Source organism: Colobus angolensis, unplaced genomic scaffold, assembly GCF_000951035.1.
Source record: "Colobus angolensis palliatus isolate OR3802 unplaced genomic scaffold, Cang.pa_1.0 Scaffold12, whole genome shotgun sequence".
In the NCBI taxonomy this organism is placed as follows: domain Eukaryota; kingdom Metazoa; phylum Chordata; class Mammalia; order Primates; family Cercopithecidae; genus Colobus; species Colobus angolensis.
In genome coordinates this window covers 6,993,245-7,007,575 of record NW_012113141.1, presented here as the reverse complement: position 1 = coordinate 7,007,575, position 14,331 = coordinate 6,993,245, and the positions used below count along the sequence as shown (strand labels likewise).

General features: G+C 40.7%; 1 protein-coding gene across 2 annotated transcripts in view; it reads left to right on the top strand.

Annotated features, from left to right (window-relative positions):
• USP54 (ubiquitin specific peptidase 54) overlaps window positions 1–14,331 on the top strand; it is a 127,199-nt gene that overhangs the window by 94,349 nt on the left and 18,519 nt on the right. For both annotated transcript variants that reach the window (XM_011928085.1, XM_011928078.1), the window contains 7 exons: window positions 3,251–3,382; window positions 3,563–3,943; window positions 4,172–4,403; window positions 6,726–6,859; window positions 9,700–9,867; window positions 12,459–12,578; window positions 13,485–13,680. In XM_011928085.1, the coding sequence (XP_011783475.1) occupies window positions 3,251–3,382; window positions 3,563–3,943; window positions 4,172–4,403; window positions 6,726–6,859; window positions 9,700–9,867; window positions 12,459–12,578; window positions 13,485–13,680 (1,363 nt within the window). The remainder of the gene's footprint in view (window positions 1–3,250; window positions 3,383–3,562; window positions 3,944–4,171; window positions 4,404–6,725; window positions 6,860–9,699; window positions 9,868–12,458; window positions 12,579–13,484; window positions 13,681–14,331) is intronic.

Sequence of the window (14,331 nt, the reverse complement as noted above, 5' to 3'; positions counted from 1 at the left end):
GGCAGGCACCTGTAGTCCTAGCTACTCAGGAGGCTGAGGCAAGAGAATGGCGTGAACCCAGGAGGCGAAGCTTGCAGTGAGCTGGGATCACGCCACTGCACTCCAGCCTGGGCGACAGAGTGAGACTCAAAAAAGAAGAAAAAGAACTGGGGCATGTCAGAAATGTTTGTTATGCAAAGGCAGAATGGCACAGAATTTGGGCAATTGAATGGGATACAAAGAAGCAACACAGTTTTGAATGAAACATGATGCTCCATTGCACATACTCCTGTCAATAGCAGCATGTCAGTAAAGACGATTGTAATGTGATTATTGATGTGATTATTCTCAAGTCTACCTTTCTCCTCCTATCCTCTTGATTCCCATGGTATCCTATTAAGCCCCTGTGATCTTGCATATCATCATGTTCTCATGCCAGGCTTTGTCCTAAGTGAAGAGCTTTGATAGAAGGGGCCTATTTATGGGATTGGTGAGAGACAACTGCATGTCAGCTTGCTAAGCTTCCTGAAGGATAGAGAAGCAAAAGAATGAAAGATAATCTATTTGTTATTGTGAGTTCCATGCGGAGAATATTCTTGCATTGTTTTGTTTATCTGTAGGAGAGTATACCCATGTCAGAGGAAGAAATCAATACAGGCAAGAACAGTGAATGACTGCTGAGATGAAAAGTTTATTCTGGGAGATAGAATACCTAAGGCATAGAACAGTGTCCATGTTCTTAGGGACTGTGGGAATTCATGAGCTCATTGTTTGAGATTGGTGGTTTATAAGCTGTGGGGGCTTTGTTTTTTTTTTTTTAATATCAAGAATTTCAAAGATATTCAAAGCTATATAGAATAGTGTACTGCCCATTCATGTACTCATCACTTAGTTTCAATAATTATAACTGACAGCCAATCTAGTTTTACCTGTACCTTTACCCACTCCTGGATTATTTTGAAGCACATCCCAGGCATTTTATGACATTTTCCATAAATATTTCTTATGTTTGCTCAAACATAGGAAATCACTTTTTAAATGTAGCATTATAACACTTAAAAATAGTAATGATAATTCCTTAAAACTGCTAGGTAACCAATGAGTGTTCAAATATCCACTTACAAGTATCATAATATTTTCATGGTTTGTGTGTTTGACTCAGCATCTAAATGAGGTCTGTGCATTGTGATGAGTTGATAAGTCCTTTGTGTTTCTTTTAATATAATGTTTTTTCCTCTATTTTTTTCCTTGCAATTTATTGCTAGAACTAAGTATTTTGTCCTATAGATTTCCCACATTCTGAATTTTGCTGATTTTATTCCTATGGTATACTTTAACATGTTTCTGTGTCCTATATTTCTTGTAAATTGGTAGTTGGACCTAGAGGTTTGGTCAGACTTGTGTTGGCTTTCTTTTGATGACTACTGCATTGATTGTGTCAGGTGTGAGTTTTTTAGACCCACTTTTTGAATATGTGAACCAGGGAGAAGCCAAGCCACAGGATAAACTAAGCGTATTTTCCAGTGGAGGCAGATTTGTGTTAATGGTTTAGGGGTTTTGGCAGGGAGGGTGTGAGGAATGGAGAACATGCCCATTGGTTTAACAATTTGTAAGACTTAGTTGTGGCCGGGTGCAGTGGCTCACGCCTGTAATCCCAGCACTTTGGGAGGCTAAGGAGGGCGGATCACGAGGTCAGATTGAGACCATCCTGGCTAACATGGTGAAACTCCGTCTCTACTAAAAAAAAATACAAAAAATTAGCCGGGCGTGGTGGCAGGCACCTATAGTCCCAGCTACTCAGGAGGCTGAGGCAGGAGAATGGTGTGAACCTGGAAGGTGGAGCTTGCAGTGAGCCAAGATCATGCCACTGCACTCCAGCCTGGACGACAGAGCTAGACTCCATCTCAAAAAAAAAAAAGGACTTAGTTGCTCCACGTCATTTCCTCCTCTCTTAAATCTTTCTTGTGGGCACAGACGTAGAAAAGGACCAAATAAAAGCAATACAAGATTCCAAGGGGCAACTGATTGAAAATATTTATCCATATCACTACACTGGTGATACCTGAATATGTATAAGGATTTTCATATACTGTCATGTGAAAACAAATTTTTGTTAGCTCTCCATGTATTTGACCTAGGGTTTTTTTTTTTCTAAGCGTATCTTCAAAATTATTTTACCTGCTTAATTCATCTCTGGCTTCCAGCACTTTATTTGCTTATATCCTTTAGAATCTGACCTTTTCTGTCATCAAATCATGCTCATGTATTTGCATACTATGGGCATGAAGCTGGGCAAGTTACATAAAAGAGCCCAGCTCTCCTGGTTTTCCCAGTGATTAGTATTAAGGAACTGTGACGTGTAATCTCTGGATAGAGCCAAGTTTCATGAAGCATGGGTTGGGGATAGGAATGAGAATTAATCAAAGTTGAAGTGTCCTTTAAATAATCTACAATTAAGGGAAGCTTAGAACTGGTCTTAAAGCCATATACAATCAGAGCTCTTGTGGGCAAAGTCTGGAGTATCCAGGATAATACCAGATGTACTGAAAATCAGACTTTATTTGATATGTGTTGCTAAATAAATAAAAGGAAAACTCTGTCTTCAATTTATGAGAGTGAAAGTATATGGCTACCTGACATTTTTATATAATCTTTAAAACTTTTGCCTTTAAAAAGTTACCTAGAAACATGTCATTAGACCTTCTGGGTCACTGGGGAAGATTATGAGTGGGATTGAGATTGGTCATTGTTCAAGACATTGTAAATTTGGATGCTCCCAGCTTCTCTGCATTTATCCTTTTTTTTTTTCTTTTTTTTTAGCAGAGTCTTGCTCTGTTGTCCAGGCTGGAGTGCAGTGGCGTGATCTCGGCTCACTGCAACCTCCTGGGTTCAAGTGATTCTAATGCCTCAGCCTCTCAGTAGCTGGGACTATAGGCACATGCCACCATGCCCGACTAATTTTTGTATTTTTAGTAGAGACAGGGTTTTGCCATGTTGGGCAGGCTGGTCTTGAGCTCCTGGCCTCAAGTGATCTGCCCGCCTTAGCCTCCCAAAGTGCTGGAATTATAGGTGTGAGTCACTGCACCCGGCCCTTCTCTGCATTTATCTACTGGGAGGTTCCTACACTGAAATCAGATAGCCTATGCCCTACAGCTTCTGTTCCATGGGTACTCTAAATTTGTGGCACTCCCAAAGGGAGATTAGGTAGGTTCTCAGGAGGATGGAGGTTAGTCTCAGATACCAGCTTACCCCAATTTCCTTGTTTTTTCAGGACACCTGACTGATAGTGAATGTAATCAGAAACACACATCCAAGAAAGGGTCACTGATAGAGCGCAAGAGGAGCTCTGGTCGGGTTAGGAGGAAAGGCGATGAGCCTCAGGTCTCAGGATACCACAGTGAAGGCAAGCCCCTCTGCACTGCTTCTCTTTCTCCTTCATTCACTCTATCAAACTTCTGTCATGCTCCAGACTGTTGGCTTCTCCTTTCTGCTCAAAGGGCTTTTCTTTTCTTTTTCGACACTGGGGTTTAGTATCCACGATCACTGTAAACATCGATATTTCTTTCATTCTTTGTGCTTTTAGGAGAAACACTGAAAGAGAAGCAGGCTCCTAGAAATGCCTCCAAACCATCCAGCAGCACCAACAGGCTGAGGGATTTTAAAGAGACAGTCAGCAATATGATCCATAACAGACCATCCCTGGCTTCTCAGACCAATGTAGGCTTCCACTGTGGGGGCAGGGGAGGAGACCAGCCTGACAAAAAACCTTCTAAGACCCTACCTTTACACTCTCGTGACTGGGAAAGAGAGAGTACCAGCAGTGAGTCAAAATCCAGTTCTTCCAGCAAGTATCGTCCAACATGGAGACCAAAACGAGAATCTCTGAATATTGACAGTATCTTTAGTAAGGACAAAAGGAAGCACTGTGGCTATACCCAGCTTAGCCCCTTTTCTGAGGATTCAGGTGAGGAGATAAGGGAAGAATTGGGCTTTTGAATAAAGTTGATTTGTATCTTTTTAAAACCTGGGTTTTTTGGTACATCTGGCAAGCGGCATTTTTACTCTGATGTTGGGTGTTTTAAGGATATGAGTTCAGTAAGTAAGTAGCCAGAGGGGGGAGTTAGTTAGGTCTTGAATTTAGGCAAATGCTAAATCTAACTTGTTTTCCATACCTGTCTTTTGATTGGGATAGCTAAAGAATTTATACCAGATGAACCAAGCAAGCCACCTTCTTATGACATTAAATTTGGTGGACCAAGCACCCAGTACAAGCGCTGGGGCCCAGCACGGCCAGGCTCTCACCTTTTAGAGCAGCACCCCCGACTAATCCAGCGAATGGAATCCGGCTATGAAAGCAGTGAGAGGAACAGCAGCAGCCCCGTCAGCCTGGATGCAGCCCTGCCTGAGAGCTCAAATGTCTACAGGTATTGTTTGACCTTTGAACAGTTGTGACACTGTCCCTTGCAGCAATGTGAGCCATCTACTTGGGACTTTCAGGCAAGGCTTAGACAAGTGGAGGGACGGCCTTGGCTACTATGTGCTCTATCAACTTCCTATAGCAACAGCACCCTCTGCTGGAAGAACAAAGGCACTTGAGAAAGGAGAGAACTTTCTATGTACGGTTACCTTTGAAGTACTTTGAAGTACAGTTATCATGTATAAAATAATTTTTAAAAATTTAAGTTCAGGGGGTATATGTGCAGGTTTGTTATGATAAACTTGTGTCATAGGAGTTCATTGTACAGATCATTTTGTTACCCACATATTAAGCTAGTACCCATTAATTGTTTTTCCTGATCCTCTCATTCCTCCCACCCTCCACCCTGGGATAGGCCCGTGTCTGTTGTTCCCCTCTGTGTGTCCATGTGTTCTCATCATGTAGCTGCCACTTATAAGTGACAATATGCCATATTTGGTTTTCTGTTCCTGTCTTAGTTTGCTAAGGATAATGAAATAATTGTTTAGTGCTTGCTTTGGTAGCACATATACTAAAATTGGAATGATACAGAGAAGATTAGCATGGCCCCTGCTCAAAGGTGACACAAAAGTTTGTGAAGATTTCCATATTTTTCAGATATGTAGGATAAACAAGTCTAGGGATCTAATGTAAAACATGAGGACTACAATTAATAAAATTGCACTGCATATGAGATTCATGGTAAATGAGTAGATTTTAACTCCTCTTGCTACAAAAACAAAAAAAAATGGGTGACTATATGAGATGATGGGTATGTTAATTTCCTTCAATTATAGTAACCATTTTACTGTCTCTATGTATCTCATAACATCATGTTGTATACCTTAAATATACACAGTAAAAAAATGTATTAAAGAACAGATTAGGCCAGGCATGTTGGCTCACACCTGTAATCCCAGCACTTTGGGAGGCCAAGGTGGGTGGATCATTTGAGGTCAGGAGTTTGAGACCAGCCTGGCCAACATGGTGAAACCCTGTCTCTACTAAAAATACAAAAATTAGCTGGGCATGATGGCGTGCACCTCTAGTCCCAGCTACTCTGGAGGCTGAGGCAGGAGAATCGCTTGAACCCGGGAGGCAGAGTTTGCAGTGAGGCAAGATTGCACCACTGCACTCCAGCCTGGGTGACGAGTGAAACTCCATCTCAAAAAGAATGGATTAGTGAATTAAAACTTATGTAATCCTAAAATCAGAGAAGAAACCCAAATGTTGTTTTGGGATAGTGTTTTGTTGTCATTGCTTTTTTTTTTTTTTTTTTTTTGGTATCGGTGGGGTTTCATCATTTTGCCCAGGCTTATCTTTCACTCCTGGGCTCAAGTGATTTACCCACCTAGGCCTCCCAGAGTACTGGGATTATAGGTGTGAATCACCACACCCAGTATGGTGGGATAGTTTTTATTTTGATTTGTTTTTGGGTCACTGGGACTCTGTTTTATGATGCTAATAGTATTCATAATAATGATGACAGTTTATTAGCACTCATTGCACCCTGCCCATAGGGCTCAGTTTTCTTTATAAATTTCAAATCTCCATACATTATTTTTACTGAGTTGCCACAGAGGCAATTTTTCTTTTTTCTTTCTTTTTTCTTTTGAGATGGAGTCTCTCTCTGTGTTACCAGGCTGGAGTGCAGTGCTGCGATCTCGGTTCACTGCAACCTCCTGGGTTCAAGGGATTCTCCTGCCTCAGCCTCCCTAGTAGCTGGGACTACAGGCGTGTGCCACCATGTCCAGCTAATTTTTGTGTTTTTAGTAGAGATCGGGTTTCACCATGTTGGCCAGGATGGTCTTGATCTCTTGACCTCATGATCTGCCCGCCTTGGCCTCCTAAAGTGCAGGGATTACAGGCGTGAGCCACTGCACCCAGCCAAGGCAATTTTTCTAATAGTAGAGCTGCTTTGAAAGGGATGAAAGGTGTCCTGTTCGCGGGATACTGTTCAGTTTTACTTATGAGAAGATGGTACAAAGGTTTAGTAAGAAAGAAGGAAATAGATATGAAACCAATATATTCATTAATACATTCAACAGATTTTGAATATGTATTATGTACCAGATACTGTGCTAGATGCTCAAGATGTGAATGAGGTGAGATGAGATTAGATAGGAGAATGAGTGGATATTTCAATTCTTTAGAAGGAGCTTAGCAGAAGCTCTAATTATGTCAGTTTGATGTGTGTTTTTTTTTTTTTTTTTTTTGAGAGATTTAGTCCTAGGAATGTTACTGTAACCTGCTTTCATGCTTTCACTAGACTCTGGGTTCTCTTTTGAAGGGATCCAAGTGCTAAGAGATCAGCTGGGTTGGTTCCTTCCTGGCGTCATATCCCAAAGTCGCACAGTAGTAGCATCCTGGAGGTGGACTCCACAGCATCCATGGGTGGCTGGACAAAGAGTCAGCCTTTCTCAGGTAAGCAGAAGGACACTGGATTTGAAGACTGGATTTGACCAGCAGTTTTGTCTGGGGACCAGACTTACCTGAATACATTTGAAATTAGAGGACAGTTACAGGCCGGGTGCGGTAGCTCACACCTGTAATCCCAGCACTTTGGGAAGCCGAGGCAGGCAGATGGCCTGAGCTCATGAGTTCGTGACCAGCCTGGGCAACACAGTGAGACACCATGTCTACTAAAATACAAAAAGTTAACCGGGCTTGCTGGTGTGCACCTGTAGTCCCAACTGCTTGGGAGGCTGAGGCAGGAGAATTGCTTGAACCTGGGAGGTGGAGGTTGCAGCGAGCCGAGATCGTGCCACTGCACTCCAGCCTGGGCGACAGAGTGAGACTCCATTTCAAAAAAAAAAAAGGATAGTTACAGTTTGAGTATTCCATCAGAATGTAAATGTAGAGTCATTTCAGTTGCTCCATCTTTGGATATATCTTTTTTTGTTCTCCATCACAGCCTGCTTGAATATTTCTTTCTAGTTGGAGGGAGCCCTTGTGGGAGCAAGAAGGGACAGAAATATGGTGAACAGTGTTAATAACATCCCCATTTTTCAGAAGAATAAATCCTAGGGCTTTCCTTGGATTAGTGACAGCCTCTTGGAAAATGGATTTCTTATTGTTTAGTATTATGAATTGACATACCAAAGGGGTACATATGTGGCTATTTGCAAAACTTGGAAATAAGCAATTCAAATTTATCCTTACCCATGGCTAAATATCTTAGTCTTACTACCAATTCTCTTGATAGTTACTGACAATTCTTAGAGGTAGCAGGAAGAAAGGCTAGAACTCTTTTAGGTATGTATACTAAAGGTTACAGACATCTGGCAGAGCAGAACAATGCCTATAAAGGCAGACATCTTTGGAATCCTGTGCTCCAGCAACTTACAGTTAAGAGACATGTGGAAGAAATTTGGGCTTCCCATTGTAATTATACATTTGGTTTATTCCCCATATTTTAATTTATTTCATATTGAATAACATTGTTTTGAGAAACTTGTGAATCATGCATGAGACTATTCTCCCTTTTCTTCAGATAGCCAGGATTTTTTTTATTGCACTAAAGACTGAGTCTCATGATCTCCTGAATAGTCCTCAATTCTGGACTAGTTGGATAGAATTCACCAACAGCATTCTTCAATTGGTAAAAGATAATTAACAAGGAGTTATGACAAGATTCTTCACACACCATATCACCCCACCATCCTCTTTGTATAACAAGCCCTATTTATGCCCCACAATTTGATCTAACCATTTTATTAAGACACAAAACAAACATTCTTATATGGTAACTTTGCATACTCTTTTAAAAAACTACAGAGGTAAATCAAGTCCAGTAATTCAATAATCTGCCCTTTGCCTCCTGAAATTGAAGGAACCACTGTTACCATTGTGGTATATATCTTTCTGTCTTTTTCTATGCTTACACAAGTACATAGATAGGTTTATATACATATATAGGTAAGCACCATTTTTAAAAAGTAAGATGAAGTCATACTATACATGTTTTTCTCTCACTCAATTTTTTACTTAATTTATTATGGACATCCTTCTAGATCTATTTAGATCCATCTAGAAAGGTTTATAAAATTGGACTTTTACTGCTGTGGACATTTTACAAATTCAAAGAGGTGGTGGAAATTAAGGGTGGGAAAATGACATGCTTGAAGCTCCCCAGTCAGTCAGTGACAACACTTGGTAGAAAGTGTTCTCTAATGATTAAAGCATGATTATGAATTTAACCTACTTGACTTTAATTTAGCTTCATTATTTCCCATTTGTTTTACCTTGGGCAAATTATTTATCCTCTTTGTGACTCATTTCCTCATTCCTAAAATGGGGGTAATAGTATCTACCTCATAAGTTGTTGTTATGATTAAATGAAATAATACATGTAAATGTGCTTAAAACTATTTCTGGCACATAGTAAGCGCTGAGCAAATGTTCAGTATAATACCATTGTTGTGAAGCACTCAATAAATGTTGTTGTTGTTATTATTATTATTATTATTATTATTATTTTGAGACGAAGTCTTGGTCTTGTCCCCCAGACTGGAGTGCAATGGCATGATCTTGGCTCACTGCAACCTCCACCTCCCGGGTTCAAGTGATTCTCCTGCCTCAGCCTTCTGAGTAGCTGGGATTACAGGCACCTGCCACCAAGCCTGGCTAATTTTTGTATTTTTAGTAGAGACAAGGTTTCACCATGTTGGCCAGACTGGTCTCGAACTCCTGACCTCAGGTGATCCTCCCACCTTGGCCTCCCAAAGTGCTGGGATTACAGGCATGAGTCACTGTGCCCGGCCTGTTGTTATTATTATTATTATTCCTGGCCCAAGTGCCATCCTGAATCTGATTATGGGAAGCATTATCCAAAATAAAAGCTCCAAATTGGGCCTGGCGCAGTGCCTCACACCTGTATGTAATCCCAGCACTTTGGCAGGCTGAGGCAGGTGGATCATGAGGCCAGGAGTTCGAGACCAGACTGACCAACATGGTCAAACCCTGTCTCTACTAAAAATACAAAAATTAACTGGGCTTGGTGACACGTGCCTGTAGTCCCAGCTACTCAGGAAGCTGAGGCAGAAGAATCACTTGAACCCGGGAAGCAGATGTTACAGTGAGCCGAGATGGCGCCATTGCACTCCAGCCTGCGCAACACAGACTCTGTCTCAAAAAAATAAATAAATAAACTCTAAATTGAAAGCAAGAATTCCAAAGGGAAAGTATTGCAGTGGTTAAAAATTCATCAAGTACTTTGTCTTGGTAATGGAAATGTAGTGAATTCTCCCTTGCTTTTATTACAGGTGAGGAGATATCTTCTAAAAGTGAACTGGATGAATTGCAGGAAGAGGTGGCCAGGAGGGCGCAGGAACAGGAACTTCGAAGAAAACGGGAGAAAGAATTAGAGGCAGCGAAAGGGTTTAACCCTCATCCTAGCCGCTTCATGGACTTGGATGAACTGCAGAATCAGGGTAATTGTTGTGAGCATTAGATTGTGGGTGATGGGGAAAGACAGAAAGGGTAGAAAAAAACATTTAAATTTGTAAGTTCCCTGTCTTCTCTTTAGCAAAATAATTTTTAAAATCTTAATTCACCCATTCCAGTGAGAACAAGTTAGCGTAGGATGTGACAAGACTATTAACTGGAGATAGGCACTGATTTGGGGCACATCTATTAAATTTATTAGAGATAGTGTATTCATGAATAATGCTTCCCATGAACATCTGTTGAGGGTGTAAATAAAACTAGCCTTGAGTCAGAAATAGCTGAAAATGGCAGTGAGCCACACTGACAGTGAGGGGAATTCTACTTGCTGGGAAGAAACATACTCATGCAATATTCCACCTGGAGCATCAGGGAAGTGGATCTGCCAAACAGGAGCAAGAACAAAGCCAGTTTATTTTTGATACCATGACAATTGATTCTCTAACCTCAAACAATTTGCATGACTTTACTTCCACAACTGCCCCACATTAGACTTTTTTTCTTCCTAGAATTTTTTTAGGATGTCACTTTGTACCAAAAGAGACTAACCTTCAAAATAGTTCAGCTGCGGAGCTTGCAGTGAGCCAAGATCACGCCACTGCACTGCAGCCTGGGCGACAGAGCAAGACTCCATCTCAAAAAAAAAAAAAAAAAAAATAGTTCAGCCAAGCTGAGGTATCTACCTTAAATAGGCCATGAAACCTATATCTTAGTTTTTTTTTTCCTATAAAATGACTTTATTATTTTTATAATTCAGAAACCCCACTTACAACAAATTGTGCTAAAGCAGTATAAAGGTCCAAGTTTGTAAGTGCAATCTTTTAACTTTTTTGGCTGTTTTCTGTTGACCACTTTTCTCTTTTTATATACACTTAGAGAATCTTCTTGGGCCAAGTAATCCTGTTTGGGGGCAGCTTTTTTCCTTTAATACTACTCTCTTTTGATTCAAGGTAATTGTTGCCTCATATTTCCCAAGACATTGTATTCGTTTCCAAATTAGTTTTAAATTCCTAATACTTAGCTGTCTCTATTTGGATAGTCTTTTTTCCCTTTGTGACCTCAAGCTATAATGACATTGGTGTCCCAGGTTTATTTTGCTTCTGAATAAAGGGGTCTTGTCATTTCTCTCCTTTCCTTTTTTTCTCTCTATGCCAGTTGGACAATAGATTAAAGTTAGGAGGAGATCCCACTGGCTATATTTCATTGTCAATTTTCCATACACTGTGGTTCAGCATTTCCTGCATGAGCAAGGAATGGAATGCTAAGATTCTGGAGGATAAGAATTAAAATTTAGTACAGTGATTGATCAACTATAGCTTGTCTAGATCTCCGTAAAGCAGAGAACTTAAAAAAAATGGCTCTAGGCACTACCTCTGATTATAAAGGTTGTATACATTTAGTTGATTACAAATATTATGAGAGAACTTCAGGTCTGGAAAGTAAGGGAAATCACACCTCTAGAGATAGAGTGGATCCTGAGTGCCAAGTTCTTCAGAACCAACCTGCTGTTTCCATTGTCTTCCCATTGCTCTCAAAAAGTCATGATGAATTAGGAAGTGAATGTTAGGGATGTAGAAGAGCCTTTATTACCATGTCCAGCTGGAGGTAAGTGGAGGATGAGGGACATTATGGGAGAAGTGACTCACATTTTTTTTTTCCCCATGCAACTTTGTGAAGGCTCACTGGCAATCCCATTTGTAGGTGAACTTATATTACAGCTTGCTGCCAATTTATGATTATGAGTAAGTAGAGGGCAAGGGATATATAAACATGAGAGTTCTTTTACAAAAATTTCTCTGCCTGTACTTCCTAGCCTTTTCATCTGGTATTGTTTTTAGACTCTTCTGCTCCTGCTTTGGCACACATTCACTTTGAGAGGAGGATGGAATATTCCCTGCTTGCTGTATGGGAAGTTGACTTCTTTGTGGGTAGTTTTGGTGAGGAATAGCATGATGAAAGTAAATACTTAGCAATGCTTATGAAAACTATGTATATGCAAACCAGGAACAAAGGCCGTTCAACTGCCCTAGCAGATACATTGGATTAGCAAGTGTAGACCATCTGTGACTAAGAGGTGTACTGATTTTCCAGTTTAGGGTGGTGCATAGAGGACTGTGATTTGGTGAAGTAAATAAGTGGTATGGATGGTTGTCCACAGAATAATGAAGCTACCTTTGCCATAACATAGCAGTGAAGGTCTCAGTCGACATCTAGGGTGTTCTGACACTAGTTGGCAAGAATTGCACTGGGAAAGAGCAGTTCAATTCCAGGCATAAGAACCTACCTTTCTGCTATATGGAATACTTTGTTCTTTTCTTGAGGGACTTCCTAAGAGTCTTGGTGTTAGAATATGTGGCCATTAATGGCATGCCTCTCTTTCATGGCCTTGGTAACATCTCAGTTAAGGCAAAATGAATGTCCTGCTTGTTTCAGAGAATTCTTAATAGCAATGAACAGTTGGAATAAGGGTAGACCAGTGGCTCAGCAGCAAGGATCTCTGTGTACTGAAGGGAAACAACAGTACACAGGAAAAGTTGGAATGAATTGTAATGAAAATGAAAAGTGCTGGCCCTTTCAGGGAGGAGTGACGGCTTTGAGAGGTCCCTGCAAGAGGCAGAGTCAGTATTTGAAGAGTCACTGCATCTGGAACAGAAAGGAGACTGTGCTGCAGCTTTGGCTCTCTGTAATGAAGCTATCTGTAAGTAATTCTAACTGCTATGGCTATGGCACTTTTGACTAACTTCACAATAGGTGTTGTCACTCAGACGGGATAAAAACAGTTTTTATGTCTCCTCACTCTTGCTCTCCCAAACTGAGGCCCGTTAGCTATTTTTGCCCTTTAGATTTCTAAGTGTACCTGGCACTGGCACTGTGGCCTATGGATATTTACCAGAATAACCTCAGCAAGGAATCCATAGATGATTTCTCCAGTCATGCCTACCTTTTTATTCCAGGATAAAGTTAGACCTCAGATGTGAGATTAGTCTGCTTTTTTGCTAGTCACTGGCTAGTGAGTTGGAGCTTATAGAAGGAAAACTGAATAAATTGGCTATGACTTCCCAGGCCTGTGACTTTTTACTTCAATATTTGATTCTTTCTGATTCTCCCCTACCTTCATAGTATGCAGCACCATAAGCTTACAGCAAGAGACTAAGGCTTAGAATTGGTATCGGCTTCTTGTATGTGACCGACAAGAAGCTGTGGTCTATAAAGAGAGATACAGGTTTGGATCTTATTTCTGCTGTTGGCCATTGGAAAGAGAGGGGTGAGAGTAGAGTGTGGAGACCAGAGTCAGACAGGTCAGTTGGACAAGAGTGGCAATCTCTAGGATGGAGGCACTGGTTTATCTTATTGATTTATTTTAGTTTTGTTTTGTTTTTTAATTTGGATTAACCTGTTTCGCCTCCATGGCTTCCATCAATGTTCCTTATAGCCAGAGGCAGCTCTGTGCCCTGGACAGCATATGCATGGTCTGTGCCTTGCATTCCTGCTACATATTTTGAGTTTTACTGCATATCTTTGCTCATTTTTGTTCAATTTTATTCTTTTTATTTTTGTTTGTGTTTTGTGTTCTGTTTCTGCTATATTTTCTTTTGCATTTTAGCTAAACTAAGACTTGCCCTGCATGGTGCCAGCTGTAGCACGCACAGCAGAGCCCTAGTCGATAAGAAGTTGCAAATCAGTATTCGAAAAGCACGGAGCCTGCAGGATCGCATGCAGCAGCAGCAATCACCACAGCAGCCGTCGCAGCCCTCAGCCTGCCTCCCGTCACAGGCGGGGACTCTCCCTCAGCCAACAAGGTAGTGCTTGGGAACCATGTTAGTTTATGAACGCCAGGGGAAGAAGTGACCATGAGTACTCTATAGCAAGAGCTCTCATTGTCTTGCCGACTGAAGGGGAGAGAGGAGTCCTCTGAAAAGATTTTCTTCTTTCAGGTCAGACATACAGTGAAAAACTCATTGTACTGCTGGTCCTTTCCTTAATAATTCCTAGGATGCAAAAGTACAGCATAATAAGACCATTTGTCCACATTTCCCATGGGTAACTTTAGCCCTGGACTTGTGTAATAATGCGATTATTATATTTGTATATATATATTATGTTCTTAGACATGGCAATCTAGGCTACATTTCATGTTGTAGTAGCTACCATGTGATTTATTTTGGGATTTCAATGCTTCCTATCCTTATGGAAGCCAAGAAAGCAGTCTTTCTTGCTCTGATTGCACCATAAAGAGGAGACACAATGATTCCCTTTGCTTTGCTTCTTTATGGTCAGGACTAGGAAAGAAGTTCTAGGAGTCATTGTTGTAGTTCTCACATCTTAGCCCTTGAATTTGGCTTTTACTTAGAATAGATGAATTTAAATAAACATTAATTTGGACCATTAATAACTCTGAGTAGTTTTCAAAATATAAGTTAATAAAAGCGTTAACTTTTTTTTTTTTTTTT